Source organism: Aegilops tauschii, chromosome 6, assembly GCF_002575655.3.
Source record: "Aegilops tauschii subsp. strangulata cultivar AL8/78 chromosome 6, Aet v6.0, whole genome shotgun sequence".
Classification (NCBI taxonomy): domain Eukaryota; kingdom Viridiplantae; phylum Streptophyta; class Magnoliopsida; order Poales; family Poaceae; genus Aegilops; species Aegilops tauschii.
Genome location: NC_053040.3, coordinates 115,838,727 through 115,856,171, shown reverse-complemented (window position 1 = coordinate 115,856,171; position 17,445 = coordinate 115,838,727). Strand labels below are relative to the sequence as shown.

Here is a 17,445-nt window from a genome sequence, read left to right as displayed (position 1 = left end):
CCTGACCCCCCGGGAGGTATATGGGCCTTATTGGGCCTTAGCGGAAAAGAGAGGAGAGGAGCAAAGGAGGGGGCGCCCCCCCAAGCCCAATCCGAATTGGGAAGGGGGCCGGGCCCCCTTTCCTTCCTCCCTCCTTCCCTTCCTTTCCCTCTCCTACTCCAACTTGGAAGGGGGAATCCTACTCCCGGTGGGAGTAGGACTCCCCTTGGCGCGCCCTCCTCCTAGCCGGCCGCCTCCCCCTCCTCTACTCCTTTATATACGGGGGAGGGGGCACCCCTTGGAGACACAACAATTGATCATTGATCTTTTGGCCGTGTGTGGTGCCCCCTCCACCATATTCCACCTCGGTCATATCGTAGCGGTGCTTAGGCGAAGCCCTGCGTCGGTAACTTCATCAACATGGTCATCACGCCGTCGTGCTGACAAAACTCTCCCTCGAGCTCTACTGGATCGTGAGTTCACGGGACGTCACCGAGCTGAACGTGTGCTGAACACGGAGGTGTCGTACGTTCGGTACTGAGGATCGGTCGATCGTGAAGACGTACGACTACATCAACCGCGTTGTCATAACGCTTCCGCTTTCGGTCTACGAGGGTACATGGATGACACTCTCCCCTCTCGTTGCTATGCATCACCATGATCTTGCGTGTGCGTAGTAATTTTTTTGAAATTACTACGTTCTCCAACAACCTCTTGAGCATGCGTTGGTTTTCCCTTGAAGAGGAAATGGTGATGCAGCAAAGTAGCGTAAGTATTTCCCTCAGTTTTTGAGAACCAAGGTATCAATCCAGTAGGAGGCTACACGCAAGTCCCTCGTACCTACACAAACAAATAAGAACCTTGCAACCAACGCGATAAAGGGGTTGTCAATCCCTTCACGGCCACTTGCAAAAGTGAGATCTGATAGAGATGATAAGATTGAAAGTAAAGATTGCAAAGTAAAAATAGATTGGAAACGTATATGATGGAAAATAGACCCGGGGGCCACAGGTTTCACTAGTGGCTTCTCTCAAGATAGCATAAGTATTACGGTGGGTGAACAAATTACTGTCGAGCAATTGATAGAAAAGTGCATAGTCATGAGAATATCTAGGCATGATCATGTATATAGGCATCACGTCCGCGACAAGTAGACCGACTCCTGCCTGCATCTACTACTATTACTCCACACTCGGTTCAATTAAAGTGAGAGAGACAGACACCCGCCAGTCACCTTTAAGCAACGAGTGCTCCGAACGGTGAAACCAGTCTCGCGTAAGCGTACGCGTAATGTCGGTCCGGGCCGCTTCATCTCACAATACCGCTGAACCAAAGTATGACATGCTGGTAAGCAGTATGACTTATATCGCCTACAACTCACTTGTGTTCTACTCGTGCATAGCATCAACGCATAAAACCAGGCTCGGATGCCACTGTTGGGGAACGTAGTAATTTCAAAAAAATTCCTACGCACACGCAAGATCATGATGATGCATAGCAACGAGAGGGGAGAGTGTTGTCCACGTACCCTCGTAGACCGACAGCGGAAGCGTTATCACAACGCGGTTGATGTAGTCGTACGTCTTCACGATCCGACCGATCAAGTACCGAACGCACGACACCTCCGAGTTCTACACACGTTCAGCTCGATGACGTCCCTCGAACTCCGATCCAGCCGAGTGTTGAGGGAGAGTTTCGTCAGCACGACGGCGTGGTCACGATGATGATGTTCCACCGGCGCAGGGCTTCGCCTAAGCTCCGCAACGGTATTATCGAGGTGTAATATGGTGGAGGGGGGCACCGCACACGGCTAAGAGATCTCAAGGATCAATTGTTGTGTCTCTGGGGTGCCCCCCTGCCCCCGTATATAAAGGAGCAAGGGAGGAGGAGGCCGGCCCTAGGAGGGGGCGCACCAAGTGTGGAGTCCTACTAAGACTCCCTAGTCCTAGTAGGATTCCACCTCCCATATGGAATAGGAAAAGAGGAAGGGAAAAAGAGAAAGAAGGAAGGGGGCGCCCCCCTTCCCTAGTCCAATTCGGACCAGACCAAGGGGAGGGGTGCGGCCACCCTTGAGGCCCTTTTTCTTCTTTCCCGTATGGCCCAATAAGGCCCAATACGTATTCCCGTAACTCTCCGGTACTCCGAAAAATACCCGAATCACTCGGAACCTTTCCGAAGTCCGAATATAGTCGTCCAATATATCGATCTTTACATCTCGACCATTTCGAGACTCCTCGTCATGTCCCCGATCTCATCCGGGACTCCGAACTCCTTCGGTACATCAACATACATAAACTCATAATAAAACTGTCATCGTAACTTTAAGCGTGCGGACCCTACGGGTTCGAGAACTATGTAGACATGACCGAGACACGTCTCCGGTCAATAACCAATAGCGGGACCTGGATGCCCATATTGGCTCCCACATATTCTACGAAGATCTTTATCGGTCAGACCGCATAACAACATACGTTGTTCCCTTTGTCATCAGTATGTTACTTGTCCGAGATTCGATCGTCGGTATCTCGATACCTAGTTCAATCTCGTTACCGGCAAGTCTCTTTACTCGTTCCGTAACACATCATCCCGCAACTAACTTATTAGTCACAATGCTTGCAAGGCTTATAGTGATGTGCATTACCGAGTGGGCCCAGAGATACCTCTCCGACAATCGGAGTGACAAATCCTAATCTCGAAATACGCCAACCCAACAAGTACCTTTGGAGACACCTGTAGAGCACCTTTATAATCACCCATTTACGTTGTGACATTTGGTAGCACACAAAGTGTTCCTCCGGTAAACGGGAGTTGCATAATCTCATAGCATAGGAACATGTATAAGTCATGAAGAAAGCAATAGAAACATACTAAACGATCGGGTGCTAAGCTAACGGAATGGGTCAAGTCAATCACGTCATTCTCCTAATGAGGTGATCTCGTTAATCAAATGACAACTCATGTCTATAGCTAGGAAACATAACCATCTTTGATTAACGAGCTAGTCAAGTAGAGGCATACTAGTGACACTCTGTTTGTCTATGTATTCACACATGTATTATGTTTCCGGTTAATACAATTCTAGCATGAATAATAAACATTTATCATGATATAAGGAAATAAATAATACTTTATTATTGCCTCTAGGGCATATTTCGTTCAGCATCTAGAGTATTAAGTTCATAAGAACAGAGTAACACATGAAGCAAGATGACATGATGTAGAGGGATGAACTCAAGCAATATGATATAAACCCCATCTTTTTATCCTCGATGGCAACAATACAATACGTGTCGTTTCCCCTTCTGTCACTGGGATCGAGCACCGCATGATTGAACCCAAAGCTAAGCACTTCTCCCATCGCAAGAAAGATCGATCTAGTAGGCCAAACCAAACTGATAATTCAAAGAGACTTGCAAAGATAACCAATCATACATAAAAGAATTCAGAGGAGATTCAAATATTGTTTATAGATAATCTTGATCATAAACCCACAATTCATCGGATCTCGACAAACACACCGCAAAAAGAGTTACATCGAATAGATCTCCAAGAAGATCGAGGAGAACTTTGTATTGAGATCCAAAGAGAGAGAAGAAGCCATCTAGCTAATAACTATGGACCCGAAGGTCTGAGGTAAACTACTCACACATCATCGGAGAGGCTATGGTGTTGATGTAGAAGCCCTCCGTGATCGATTCCCCCTCCGGCGGAGCGCCGGAAAAGGCCCCAAGATGGGATCTCACGGGTACAGAAGGTTGCGGCGGTGGAAATAGGGTTCCGTGGTGCTCCCGGATGTTTTCGGGGTATATGGATATATATATAGGAGGAAGAAGTAGGTCGGTGGAGCTACGAGGGGCCCACGAGGGTGGGGGGCACTCCCAGGGGGCAAGCGCGCCTCCCTGCCTAGTGGCCTCCTCGTTCGTTTCTTGATGTCCACTCCAAGTCCCCTGGATCACGTTTGTTCCAAAAATAACTCTCCCGAAGGTTTCATTCCGTTTGGACTCCGTTTGATATTCCTTTTCTACGAAACATTGAAATAGGCAAAAAAACAACAATTTGCACTGGGCCTTGGGTTAGTAGGTTAGTCCCAAAAATAATATAAAAGTGTATAATAAAGCCCATTAAACATCCAAAATAGAATATATAATAGCATGGAACAATAAAAAATTATAGATACGTAGGAGACGTATCAAGCATCCCCAAGCTTAATTCCTGCTCGACCTCGAGTAGGTAAATGATAAAAACAGAATTTTTGATGTGGAATGCTACCTAGCATATTTCTCAATGTATTTTTCTTTATTGTGGCATGAATGTTCAGATCCGAAAGATTCAAGATAAAAGTTTAATATTGACATAAAAATAATAATACTTCAAGCATACTAACAAAGCAATCATGTCTTCTCAAATAACATGGCCAAAGAAAGTTATCCCTACAAAATCATATAGTCTAGCTATGCTCTATCTTCATCACACAAAGTATTTAATCATGCACAACCCCGATGACAAGCCAAGCAATTGTTTCATACTTTTGATGTTCTCAAACTTTTTCAATCTTCACGCAATACATGAGCGTGAGCCATGGATATAGCACTATATGTGGAATAGAATGGTGGTTGTGGAGAAGACAAAAAAGGAGAAGATAGTCTCACCTCAACTTGGCGTATCAATGAGCTATGGAGATGCCCATCAATAGATATCAATGCGAGTGAGTAGGGATTGCCATGCAATGGATGCACTAGAGCTATAAGTGTATGAAAGCTCAACAAAAGAAACTAAGTGGGTGTGCATCCAACTCGCTTGCTCACGAAGACCTAGGGAATTTTAAGGAAGCCCATCATTGGAATATACAAGCCAAGTTCTATAATGTAAAATTCCCACTAGTATATGAAAGTGACAACATAGGAGACTCTCTATCATGAAGATCATGGTGCTACTTTGAAGCACAAGTGTGGTAAAAGGATAGTAACATTGTCCCTTCTCTCTTTTTCTCTATTTTTTTTTGTTTGGGCCTTCTTCTCTTTTTTATGGCCTCTTTTCTTTTCTTTTCTTTTTTTCGTCCGGAATCTCATCCCGACTTGTGGGGGAATCATAGTCTCCATCATCCTTTCCTTACTTGGGACAATGCTCTAATAATGATGATCATCACACTTTTATTTACTTACAACTCAAAAATTACAACTCAATACTTAGAACAAAATATGACTCTATGTGAATGCCTCCGGCGGGGTACAGGGATATGCAATGAATCAAGAGTGACATGTATGAAAGAATTATGAATGGTGGCTTTGCCACGAATATGATGTCAACTACATGATCATGCAAAGCAATATGACAATGATGAAGCGTGTCATAATAAATGGAACGGTGGTAAGTTGCATGGCAATATATCTCGGAATGGCTATGGAAATGCCATAATAGGTAGGTATGGTGGCTGTTTTGAGGAAGGTATATGGTGGGTATATGATACCGGCGAAAGGTGTGCGGTATTAGAGAGGCTAGCAATGGTGGAAGGATGAGAGTGCGTATAATCCATGGACTCAACATTAGTCATAAAGAACTCACATACTTGTTGCTAAAATCTATTAGTTATCGAAACGAAGTACTACGCGCATGCTCCTAGGGGGATAGATTGGTAGGAAAAGACCATCACTCGTCCCCGACCGCCACTCATAAGGAAGACAATCAATAAATAAATCATGCTCCGGCTTCATCACATAACGGTTCACCATACGTGCATGCTACGGGAATCACAAACTTTAGAACAAGTATTTCTCAAATTCACAACTACTCAACTAGCATGACTCTAATATCACCATCTTCATATCTCAAAACAATCATAAATAATCAAACTTCTCTTAGTATTCAATGCACTTATATGAAAGTTTTTATTATATCCATCTTGGATGCCTATCACTTTAGGACTAAAATTTTAACCAAAGCAAATTACCATGTTGTTCTAAAGGACTCTCAAAATAATATAAGTGAATCATGAGAGATCAATAATTTCTATAAAATATAACCACCACCGTGCTCTAAAAGGGAGTATAAGTGAAGCACTAGAGCAAAATTTTCTAGCTCAAAAGATATAAGTGAAGCACAAAGAGTATTCTAATAAATTCCGATTCATGTGTGTCTCTCCCAAAAGGTGTGTACAGCAAGTATGATTGTGGTAAACTAAAAAGCAAGGACTCAAATCATACAAGACGCTCCAAGCAAAACACATATCATGTGGTGAATAAAAATATAGCTCCAAGTAAAGTTACCGATGGACGAAGACGAAGGAGGGGATGCCTTCCGGGGCATCCCCAAGCTTAGGCTTTTGGTTGTCCTTAAATTTTACCTTGGGGTGCCTTGGGCATCCCCAAGCTTAGGCTATTGCCACTCCTTGTTCCATAATCCATCAAATCTTTACCCAAAACTTAAAAACTTCACAACACAAAACTCAACAGAAAATCTCATGAGCTCTGTTAGCGAAAGAAAACAAAACACCACTTCAAGGTACTGTAATGAAATCATTATTTATTTATGTTGTTAAACCTACTGTATTCCAACTTCACTATGGTTAATAACCTCCAATACTAGCCATAGATTCATCAAAATAAGCAAACAACACATGAAAAACAGAATCTGTCAAAAACAGAACAGTCTGTAGTACTCTGGATCTAACGCAAACTTCTGGAACTCAGAAAAATCTACCAAAATAGGAAGACCTAGATAATTTGTTTATTGAACTACTTCAATTGGAATCAGTATTTTATCACGTTCTGGTGATTTTTAACAATTGTTTTCGTGTGCAGAAAGTTTCTGACTTTTTCAGCAAGATCAAATAACTATCATCCAAGAAGATCCTATAGGTTTTACTTGGCACAAACACTAATTAAAACATAAAACCACATGTAACCAGAGGCTAGATCAATTATTTATTACTAAACAGAACCAAAAAGCAAGAAACAAAAATAAAATTGGGTTGCCTCCCAACAAGCGCTATCTTTTAACGCCCCTAGCTAGGCATAAAGGCAAGGATAGATCTAGGTATCATCATCTTTGGTATGCAATCCATAAGTGGCTCTCATAATAGATTCATAAGGTAATTTTATTTTCTTTCTAGGAAAGTGTTCCATGCCTTTCCTTCACGGAAATTTGAATCTAATATTTCCTTCCTTCATATCAATAATTGCACCAATCGTTCTAAGGAAGGTCTACCAAAAATAATAGGACATGAAGGATTGCAATCTATATCAAGAACAATGAAACCTATGGGCACATAATTCCTATTTGCAACAATAAGGACATCATTACTCCTTCCCATAGGTTTCTTAATGGTGGAATCCGCGAGGTGCAAGTTTAAAGAACAATCGTCAAATTCACGGAAACCTAAAATATCACACAAAGTTTTTGGAATCGTGGAAACACTAGCACCCAAATCACACAAATCATATCATTCGTGATCTTTAATTTTAATTTTAATAGTAGGTTCCCACTCATCATAAAGTTTTCTAGGGATAGAAACTTCTAATTCAAGCTTTTCTTCATAGGATTGCATTAAAGCATCAACGATATGTTTGGTAAAAGCCTTATTTTGACTATAAGCATGCAGAGAATTTAGCACGGATTGCAACAAGGAAATACAATCTATTAAAGAACAACTATCATAATTAAATTCCTTGAAATCCAAAATAGTGGGTTCATTGCTATGTAAAGTTTTGACCTCTTCAATCCCACTTTTACCAATTTTTGCATCAAGATCTAAAAACTCCGAATCATTGGGACGCCTTTTAACTAAAGTTGACTCATCTCCAGTCTCATCCTTATCAAGATTCATATTGCAAAACAAAGATTTAATAGGAGACACATCAATCATTTTTAGATCTTCATCCTTATTACCTTCTAGATCCTCCGGTTTGGCGGCCATCTTATTAACTAAGGTGGCCTGCTTATCCGAAATTTGGGCTATTAATTTTTCAAGATGAGCAAACTAAGATTTCAAACCATAAAATTCTTTAGACATATCATCAAGCTCTTTATTCATGTACTCCATAAAACTTTTTTGTTCTTTAAGCTCGTTTCTAAAGAAATTATTATGCTCAAATTGCAAAGTCATAAAGCTTCTAACGTTGTTTTCAATTTCTTTCAACCTTTTAAGGTAAGGATCAACGTTTTTAGGTAGGGCCATTAGGGCAAACAGGCAACAAGAAGCAAAGCGAAGAAGAGGCGAACGGAAAGAGAGGGCGAATAAAACGGCAAGGGTGAAGTGGGGGAGAGGAAAACGAGAGGCAAATGGCAAATAATGTAATGAGAGGGATAAGAGTTTGTGATGGGTACTTGGTATGTCTTGACTTGTGCGTAGACTCTCCGGCAACGGCGCCAGAAATCCTTCTTGCTACCTCTTGAGCATGCGTTGGTTTTCCCTTGAAGAGGAAAGGGTGATGCAGCAAAGTAGCGTAAGTATTTCCCTCAGTGTTTGAGAACCAAGGTATCAATCCAGTAGGAGGCTACACGCAAGTCCCTCGTACCTACACAAACAAATAAGAACCTTGCAACCAACGCGATAAAAGGGTTGTCAATCCCTTCACGGCCACTTGCAAAAGTGAGATCTGATAGAGATGATAAGATAATATTTTTGGTATTTTTATGATAAAGATTGAAAGTAAAGATTGCAAAGTAAAAAATAGATTGGAAACGTATATGATGGAAAATAGACCCGGGGGCCATAGGTTTCACTAGTGGCTTCTCTCAAGATAGCATAAGTATTACGGTGGGTGAACAAATTACTGTCGAGCAATTGATAGAAAAGTGCATAGTCATGAGAATATCTAGGCATGATCATGTATATAGGCATCACGTCCGCGACAAGTAGACCGACTCCTGCCTGCATCTACTACTATTACTCCACACATCGAGCGCTATCCAGCATGCATCTAGAGTATTAAGTTCATAAGAACAGAGTAACGCATTAAGCAAGATGACATGATGTAGAGGGAGGGATGAACTCAAGCAATATGATATAAACCCCATCTTTTTGTCCTCAATGGCAACAATACAATACGTGTCGTTTCCCCTTCTGTCACTGGGATCGAGCACCGCATGATTGAACCCAAAGCTAAGCACTTCTCCCATTGCAAGAAATATCAATCTAGTAGGCCAAACCAAATTGATAATTCAAAGAGACTTGCAAAGATAACCAAACATACATAAAAGAATTCAGAGGAGATTCAAATATTGTTCATAGATAATCTTGATCATAAACCCACAATTCATCGGATCTCGACAAACACACCGCAAAAATAGTTACATCGAATAGATCTCCAAGAAGATCGAGGAGAACTTTGTATTGAGATCCAAAGAGAGAGAAGAAGCCATCTAGCTAATAACTATGGACCCGAAGGTCTGAGGTAAACTACTCACACATCATCGAAGAGGCTATGGTGTTGATGTAGAAGCCCTCCGTGATCGATTCCCCCTCCGACGGAGCGCCGGAAAAGGCCCCAAGATGGGATCTCACGGGTACAAAAGGTTGCGGCGGTGGAAATAGGGTTTCGTGGTGCTCCCGGATGTTTTCGGGGTATATGGATATATATAGGAGGAAGAAGTAGGTCGGTGGAGCTACGAGGGGCCCACGAGGGTGGGTGCACGCCCAGGGGGGCAGGCGTGCCTCCCGGCCTCGTGGCCTCTTCGTTCGTTTCTTGACGTCTACTCCAAGTCCACTGGATCACGTTTGTTCCAAAAATAACTCTCCCGAAGGTTTCATTCCGTTTGGACTCCGTTTGATATTCCTTTTCTACGAAACACTGAAATAGGCAAAAAAACAACAATTTGCACTGGGCCTTGGGTTAGTAGGTTAGTCCCAAAAATAATATAAAAGTGTATAATAAAGCCTATTAAACATCCAAAACAGAATATATAATAGCATGGAACAATCAAAAATTATAGATACGTTGGAGACGTATCACCTATGTGTCATAATTATCTGTTTTATCCGTAATATTTCGTCTAAGAACCCATGAACCTGTTTTTTTAATGGCTATGAATCTGTTTGCTCATATATGTAATAAGATTACTAGTTCACTGGACTGGTGTGTTTCCTTTCTTTTAGGTCGATTTGATATCAACTGCGTTGTGGCTTCCCAGCCCAGGTTTCTTTTCATATGACATCCGTGGCCCACAACATGCTTATGGGGATCTAGCAGGTGTATCATTTTTTGTGTGCATTTTTTTAAGTTCGAGTGCGGTTTTCTGTAGGTTGCATAGTCATTCTTTTTGCCTAGATTATCAGGTGGTCATCTTTGGTCACAAACAACAAGAACAAGTTAAGTTTCATACCTCTTGCGTCAGTCCTTCTGGCAACCATTAGATTAAAATTCAACGGCTGGTGTGCTTTGAATCTCCTTCCTCTCGACATAGTCTCTTTCTCAGGTGGATCCAGCAGGTCTCGTACACAGACATCTGGGACCAACCACCTATTCATTTGTATTTCTTTACTTTATTCAATCTTTCGTCCTCTTTGTACAACGGCTGGCCACGCACGCCCCAGGCCATCCCGGTAACCCCCCACCCCCACCCCCACCCCCCATCTCCTTTTATTCTCCAGTGACGATAGCTCCACCAGTCACCTTCTCCATTTGTTTCACTCAGAAACACCATGGGTTATAAGACCATATCAAGTCACTGTCAAATTCAATCCTTACATTCGAGGTGGATAGATTCATTGTTTGGCGATATCCGTCCATATGCATAGACAGAGATCAATATTTGTCCTGCTCTATCCGTTTGATGAGAATTCTTTTCTCTTGACAAAACCGGTCTATGCAAATTTATTATATGAAAATAAGAAACTAAGAAAGCTATATAACAGAAGGAAAACCAACGCACCCAGCTACAGATGCAAGTCACAAACTTGTAAATTTGGATCAATTCTACGACACAAAATTAGACCGGAAAGGTAGCAGATCTAAAACAGTCGCATCAGATCCTAAAACTGTTGAACGGAAGAAAGTCCAGCGAGCCATCTGCACAGAGTTCTAACTACTTGCGAATCTAAACGCACGGCCGCGGCTGATCCCGGCCCCCGTCAGCGCGCGGTGGCGAGGCCCCACGACGGCGCGGGCGCGTCCAAGAACGCCTCCGGCGGCGGCAAGAACACCACGCACCTCGCCGCGGCCATCCTCCTCCTGAGCGGGTACCGCGCCGCGCCACAGAGGCCCCTCGTGGGCCCCACCAGGAAGTGCGGCATGCCGTCCTGCCGCTGCTGCTCCGGCGCGGGGGACGGAGGGGCGGACGGGATCGGGAGGCGCGCCGCCGCCGACCGGAGGGAGCGGGCGACGATCCTGGAGTCCCGGAGCCGGGCTAGCGCGCCGGGGCGGAGGAACCGGCCGTGGCTCGGGCGCTCCTCGTCCGCGCGCGGGGCTGCGCGGGCGCGGCGGTCCATGGCCATCGCGTAGGAGGCTCTGTCGTCGGCGCTTGCGGCGAGGAGGCGCGGAATCGTGCGGAGCGAGGAGGATTGGCGGGGGGGCGGGGGGAGAGATTTAATACGGACGGACGGGACGACACCAGCAGTGGAGGGAAACGATGGCGGGAACGGAGAAACAAGGAGGGAAAATTGTAAAAAGGAGACGAAACCATTTGCTGGCGCTACGGGCACGCAGCGTCGGCACAACCGCGCAAGCAGACGAGCAGCGTGTCTCTGACAGGTGTGCCCGGTCCGTACCACCAATTCAGATTTTGTTCCTGGAATGGGATCTTATCTTTTTCTCGTAAAAACAGGAATCAGATCTTTCTTTTTTTGCCTTTTCATAATCTCCTACGCCTTTCTATGATGAAGTGACTGGCACATTTGTGACCTTTTTTTCCAGTTCATGATTTTTTTTTTGCCACGGTACTTCATAATTCGGAATTTTTGGAAACTAGGGTGCAGTTTCTGGCTTTCGGCAAGAAGAAACGTCGCTTAAATCCTAAAAAGTGGCAAATCACATCATCACATAGTTACAAACTTCAACATATTTGGAACGGCAGATCATGAGTTTTCCCTTTCATTTAGAGTGAGCCTCAGCTGTTACAAAACCCAAAACTAGTCCAGAATGCACTGAAATGCAGGATTCAGGGACGTTTTATTTCGGTCATACATCTGTGGTAGCCAAACAGCACAGGAGATCGGTACAGAATGGCCACCTGCAACATTTTATCCACCAAAAGAATGCGGCGACGGCTAGCTCGGATACCCTTCTTCGCCTTCGCCTTCGGCGCCACCGGCGGACAGACGCTACGTAAAATTGTGGTCCGCTTCGTCGGTGTCAGCCAGTCCCACGGTCAAAACCACAGCTATACCTACAGGATGAATTACATACACGGCACCGTGGGGCGATCTAGTATACAACAACTAACAAACAGGACAGGAGAGGAGAGCTTCCTCTGCTTCAGTCAGGGTTCCGGTCGCGCTAGAAAGTGGAATTCCACAGCGCCTTGTCGCCCTCGGCGCACTTATTGTGCACCTCCCAGATCCTGCCTTCCGAGTTGCATATGCCGCTGCACTTCCAGTCGAATGACGCCGCGCAGGTGTTCCCTGCCTGAGCTTTCCATTCGCAGTCTGTGAGCAGAGTTGAGGACAAGATGTGATTCAATGTCCTCATCGACGTGCTATTATCATGGATATTAAGCAAGAGTTATAAGGCATGGAGTTATGGAAGCTCACCGGGTGGAGTACCGCAACAGAGTCTCCGGTCATCAATGTGCTCAACATCTAACCCGAGGAACCAAGATCCTAGCGAAACGTCCTCGTTTATATACTTGTGCAGGACGTGCCTAGCATTAAAATGAATTTTGCAGCAAAAAAGTTAGCTTTCACCAGAACCACACAGTAATAAGATTGAAGGGCGCAATTGCATGAGAACTTATGATGTCTCACTTGTTTATAGATATGTAGGTTGCTAGATCTTTTGAAATGGCGTATAATTGACCGGTAGCATGTCGGAAGTACTTATTTCCTGGCTCGCCGAATTTCCAATGCTCAGGCTCATAGTATCTCACACCCCTGGAGAAAAAAAGCCAACAGATCTTAGCACCTTTGACCTGCAAGAGAAGGAGAGATCCATACAATGTAGGGCTTATAATGTATTACTTACTTTTCAGATAGGACAGGGCCAGATTTCATGCACCCCATATATACTCTTGGCTTCCATGCCTGTTTGGACAATATCTGTCCAAGCGTTGCTGCAAATGCAAATCTGATGTCAGAACCAAGGCCTTTTTCGCGCACAGGAATGCACATATTATCCTAGTTAGGGTGGTGAACTACACATACAAAGGGTACATCATTGATAATCATCAAGAAATTAATGAAGAGCTTTGAATACGGAAATGACAGATGCACGCACACACACTCATTTAACCCCTAACTTTGGAGCTGTAAAGGGCATAAATATAGAGATTTTACCTATGTTCACATGCACGTCGTCATCAACTTTCACATAAAAATCTGCATCCCATAATGAAACAGCTGTAGCAAAGTATGTCTTAGTTTTGCCAGATAGGGCAAGGTATCCTTCGACATGATCCTGCACAACGTTGTAACCACAGTAAACAGGGAGGACAAAATAGCATTTCAGTCCAAATGAGGACAACAATAACAGCGTCACTCCCATGTGAAACCAATATCCTTTTTTTTAAGTAACAAACAACTTACTATCTTCATGAAATCCCCATGTTTCCTGTCCTCTGCTTCAATTGCTCTATCAATAATTCCGCCTGCTATAGCACTGCACATCATGTGGAGAATGAGGTTATGCATGCCTTGCCATAAACATACATTCCTTCTCATCTACTATAAGCTATGCATGACTTAACCTTCATATATCGCATAAAAAATATTTTAACAATATCCTCTCCTTTGATAAATACCTTGTCCAAACTCTGAAGCAATTTTTGAAGTGGAAAACTGAGACTACACTACTTAACAACCCATTATTCTACAGCCTTCTCTTGCAGAAGAGGAGAACAAATAAAAGGACCCCTCAAGATCAGCATGCGGATATTACTAAACTCAAAAGTTGTGATTTTGGTCCCAGTTTCATGTACATTTTTCCAAAGATGCTATATTGCATTCACTAACTCAGCAAATCGTTTATCTGTACCGGCCAGAAATTACATTTGGAAGCTGCTACTAAATCATATCATGCAGTTGCATTCGACAAATTTTTATTTTTTTTCAAAAGCAAAATTTGAATGAAACCGCTCCTAAATCATATCATGCAGTTGCATTTCGCAAAAAAAAAACTGGCAAAAGATATACAACTGCATTGGCCAAAAAAAAATTGTGATAAAGGAGTAAGAACTGTGTACAATTTATGATACGTTATTACCATGAATAAATAAATAATCTAGAACTTCTCACTATTCAAATATCATGCCTTGATAGTTAAATGCACATAAAAATCTTTATGCATCATACCTGTGACCAATGACAAACCGAATTATGACCCCCTTCTGTTCTTCAAGTTGTTTCCTTTTCTCACCTATTTTCAGACTTTGTTATTAGTTATTTCAAAGTTCACAGGGTAAGAAATATTCCGAAGCAAGTTTGCTATAAAGTTGAATGTCAGCAACCTCGAGGCATCCAGGTGTAACGTATGGAATCTCTTCTCTTGCGACTGCTAAAAGCGGTATTGATGCCAATGACCATACGGTACTTTCTCCTCCCAATCGACTCAGAAACTTTGAAGTCTTCTGAAACAGGGGAACCGTTGAGCAATGACTCTTGCAGGGTTCTAGCAGCCGAGAGTTCCGTCTCCAAGGTCGCTATTGTCTTATCTAGTGTCCTACAACCAAAACATTTGGAAATGCCAGTCAGTCAGAACAATTATCTTCATAAAAAGATACTTTCAATAAAGGAACAAATATGTGCTCAAGAAAGACAAACTTGGTACGTACTGTACATCATGATGAGTATCTTGATCTGGTAACACATCTTTATATTTTTGCAGTTCTTGAACCTAGCAGCACATGATAATCAAACTATGTATTAGCGATTACTGCAGGTGGTACAATATAATAAATTTACAATACACATTACACAGCAGCAATCTGCTTTTATAACACTGACTTGTGCAGCTGCTGTACAATATGAATATTAATGTGCAATTATGGAATACTTGACAGAAATTAATGGAGGGAAAAGTACACCACCAGTACCTTTTTTGAACCACAATCTGCAGCAACTAGAGCTTTGCCTTCCTCGACGCTTTGATTGGGTAGTGGAACCTCAGTTGCCTCAGGCAGTGTCCACATTCTGGATCAAGCAAACCGAATGCAAAAGAATCATTTCCTAAACTTTGCGGTCGAATAGCATCGCAATGGAAAAGTCTAGTCCAATTCAAGAGATCGAACAGAGGTAGACGTTCATAAGATTAAGATGTGATCACATTTTACAGTTCTGGGTAGGAGTACAGTTATTCAATGTTGGAGGATACATCACCTAGCAATAACTCGTCTCTACAATTATATCGAGATTCTGCGCAGGATCATCCGCACCCCGGCCCCAATTGTGGTAAGGAAAAATGGCCTGATGTGGCAGCAAACCCACCGAATTTCTAAATTCATGGAGCCTTACTTAACGCACCCGCAATTCGGCAGGATCAGAATCGGACTTTGCGTAACCAGATGAGCAAAAAACACGTGGATTATTCGATGGCGGGGCAGAATGAAGAGGCTGCCGACAGAATGTAGAAATCCCCAAATCAAGCCTTGGCAACCCCTATCTGCCATCCGATCTCTAACCTCACAAATTCGAGGTGCAGAGGCTGGCGAGACGCCGCGGATCTTGCGCTAGGCCGAGCTGAACTCGAGCTCGCGTGCTGAGCTGAGCTGGGAATCTTGAAGAGAAATTGAAGAAGCGGGAGGGAGAATTGGGGGAGCTGGTTTACCTGTTGGTGAAGAGCAGGCCGAGGCAGAAGCTCCCGAGGCAGAGGAGCACGGCCCACCGCTTGGACACGCCTCCATCGCCTCCGGCTTTCCTCCAGCTCATGGTGGCCGCCGCCGCCGCAGACCGTCGCCGCCACCGACAGCGCCGTCTCCTCCTCTCCTCAGTCCCTCACCTTCTCCCACAGTGCATGCAGGAGCAAGAAAGAAGGAGCCCTCGTTCTTGGCTGGTTGCCCTTGGCGGTCTCGCACGCACGCACCTCTGCGCGGCTCACCTCACCTGGTCACCTTCCCCCCCACGACGGGTCATGTGGGTGTGGTGCGGAGGTCAGTCAGTGTCCACTGGCGCACGCCATTAGCCCCGCCCGCATTGATTAATCTAAACGCGACAGCGGGGGACGGTAAGCCCCGAGGTGGGGGTGGATGGACGGACGGTCCGTCGGCAGCGTCAAGAAAACAACCGAGGAGCGGCAGAGGTGGTGGTGGCGGGTAAAACAAACAGCCAGTCGAATCGAATCAAGCCGGCCACTTGTTGCCGGATCAGAGCTCGGCGCAGGGATGGTTCTCCCGGGATTCGAGATCCTCGAGGTCGCGGGAGCGCGGTCCCGCGCTGGTTTTTTAATGGCGTGACCTCGTCCCTTCCCGGCGCGGATAGATGGATAGATGGAGTTCCACGAGGACCACGGTGGCTTTTCACATGCGTCTGCAGTTGTGCTGCTGCTGCTGCTGAGCTCCCTCCACTTGCTTGCAGCCGAGGGTGATGGTGGGGTGGGGTGGGGTGAGGGGATGTGGAAGGCTCAACCGCTCTGTGTTCCCCGTGCTGGTTTTGGTGTGGCGTCGCTGTCGCTGCACGGCTGTAGAAGGGATGCTGCGGTTGCGCGGTGGCATGGTCAAAATCGCGTTTTCGTACGGGTCTAATAAGGGCATCTTCAACCCTCACCGGCAAATTTGCTCCGGTACGCGGTATGCGTCCGTGGACAGGGAACAATCCGTCGATATGGATGTTTCTGACTTAGCAAACGACATTCTTGCAAACCGGCTGATATTCATTAAACTTTTTAAAAGATGGCATAAATCATCCATACATAACATGCAAGTACAACAATGTCTCAAATTCAATGTCCATCAAGTTTTCGATGGATCATGTCGTCTCACATATACTGCCCTTTCAGCTTCATCCAATAATGTGTACGTAAACGACCATTTCTCTATCTTATGATACATCACGGCAGCGCGTACAGACTGCACAATGTGAATAGCAACATCGAGTGAAACAATGCGTCAATCGACAAGTTGAGAAAGAAGAAGCAAAGCTTATGATCGCCTCATCTGCCGCAATGGCCACCTTGCCTCTAGCTGAGCAACTATGTGACAAAACCTGGTGACGATGGTTTGGATGGCACGCCATCGATACGATAACGACCTCACATTGCGATCATAGATAATGTGCATGTCGTAGGGCGCAATGTGCTTTCGCTCATGAAACGATTCATGCACTTGCTGCCAGAAAGGTGCCGCCTCTGCTACAGCCTACGAAATTTGCGGATACAGCCATCCATG

At 44.4% G+C, this 17,445-nt stretch overlaps 2 protein-coding genes across 2 annotated transcripts; both read right to left on the bottom strand.

Annotated features, from left to right (window-relative positions):
- Positions 1 to 10,756: 10,756 nt before the first annotated feature.
- LOC109735505 (uncharacterized) lies at positions 10,757 to 11,501 on the bottom strand. The gene has a single exon (XM_020294722.4). It carries the CDS (start codon positions 11,408 to 11,410, stop codon positions 11,048 to 11,050), a length of 363 nt encoding a protein of 120 aa, XP_020150311.1. The 5' UTR covers positions 11,411 to 11,501; the 3' UTR covers positions 10,757 to 11,047.
- Positions 11,502 to 11,975: 474 nt separating this feature from the next.
- LOC109735493 (probable beta-1,3-galactosyltransferase 2) lies at positions 11,976 to 16,684 on the bottom strand. The gene is made up of 11 exons (XM_020294710.4): positions 15,891 to 16,684; positions 15,160 to 15,256; positions 14,899 to 14,960; positions 14,575 to 14,786; positions 14,420 to 14,483; positions 13,655 to 13,727; positions 13,406 to 13,526; positions 13,095 to 13,182; positions 12,878 to 13,003; positions 12,665 to 12,774; positions 11,976 to 12,559 (listed from the first exon to the last, which is right to left on the bottom strand). Exons 1-11 carry the CDS (start codon positions 15,989 to 15,991, stop codon positions 12,411 to 12,413), a joined length of 1,203 nt encoding a protein of 400 aa, XP_020150299.1. The 5' UTR covers positions 15,992 to 16,684; the 3' UTR covers positions 11,976 to 12,410.
- Between the last annotated feature and the right edge of the window lie 761 nt (positions 16,685 to 17,445).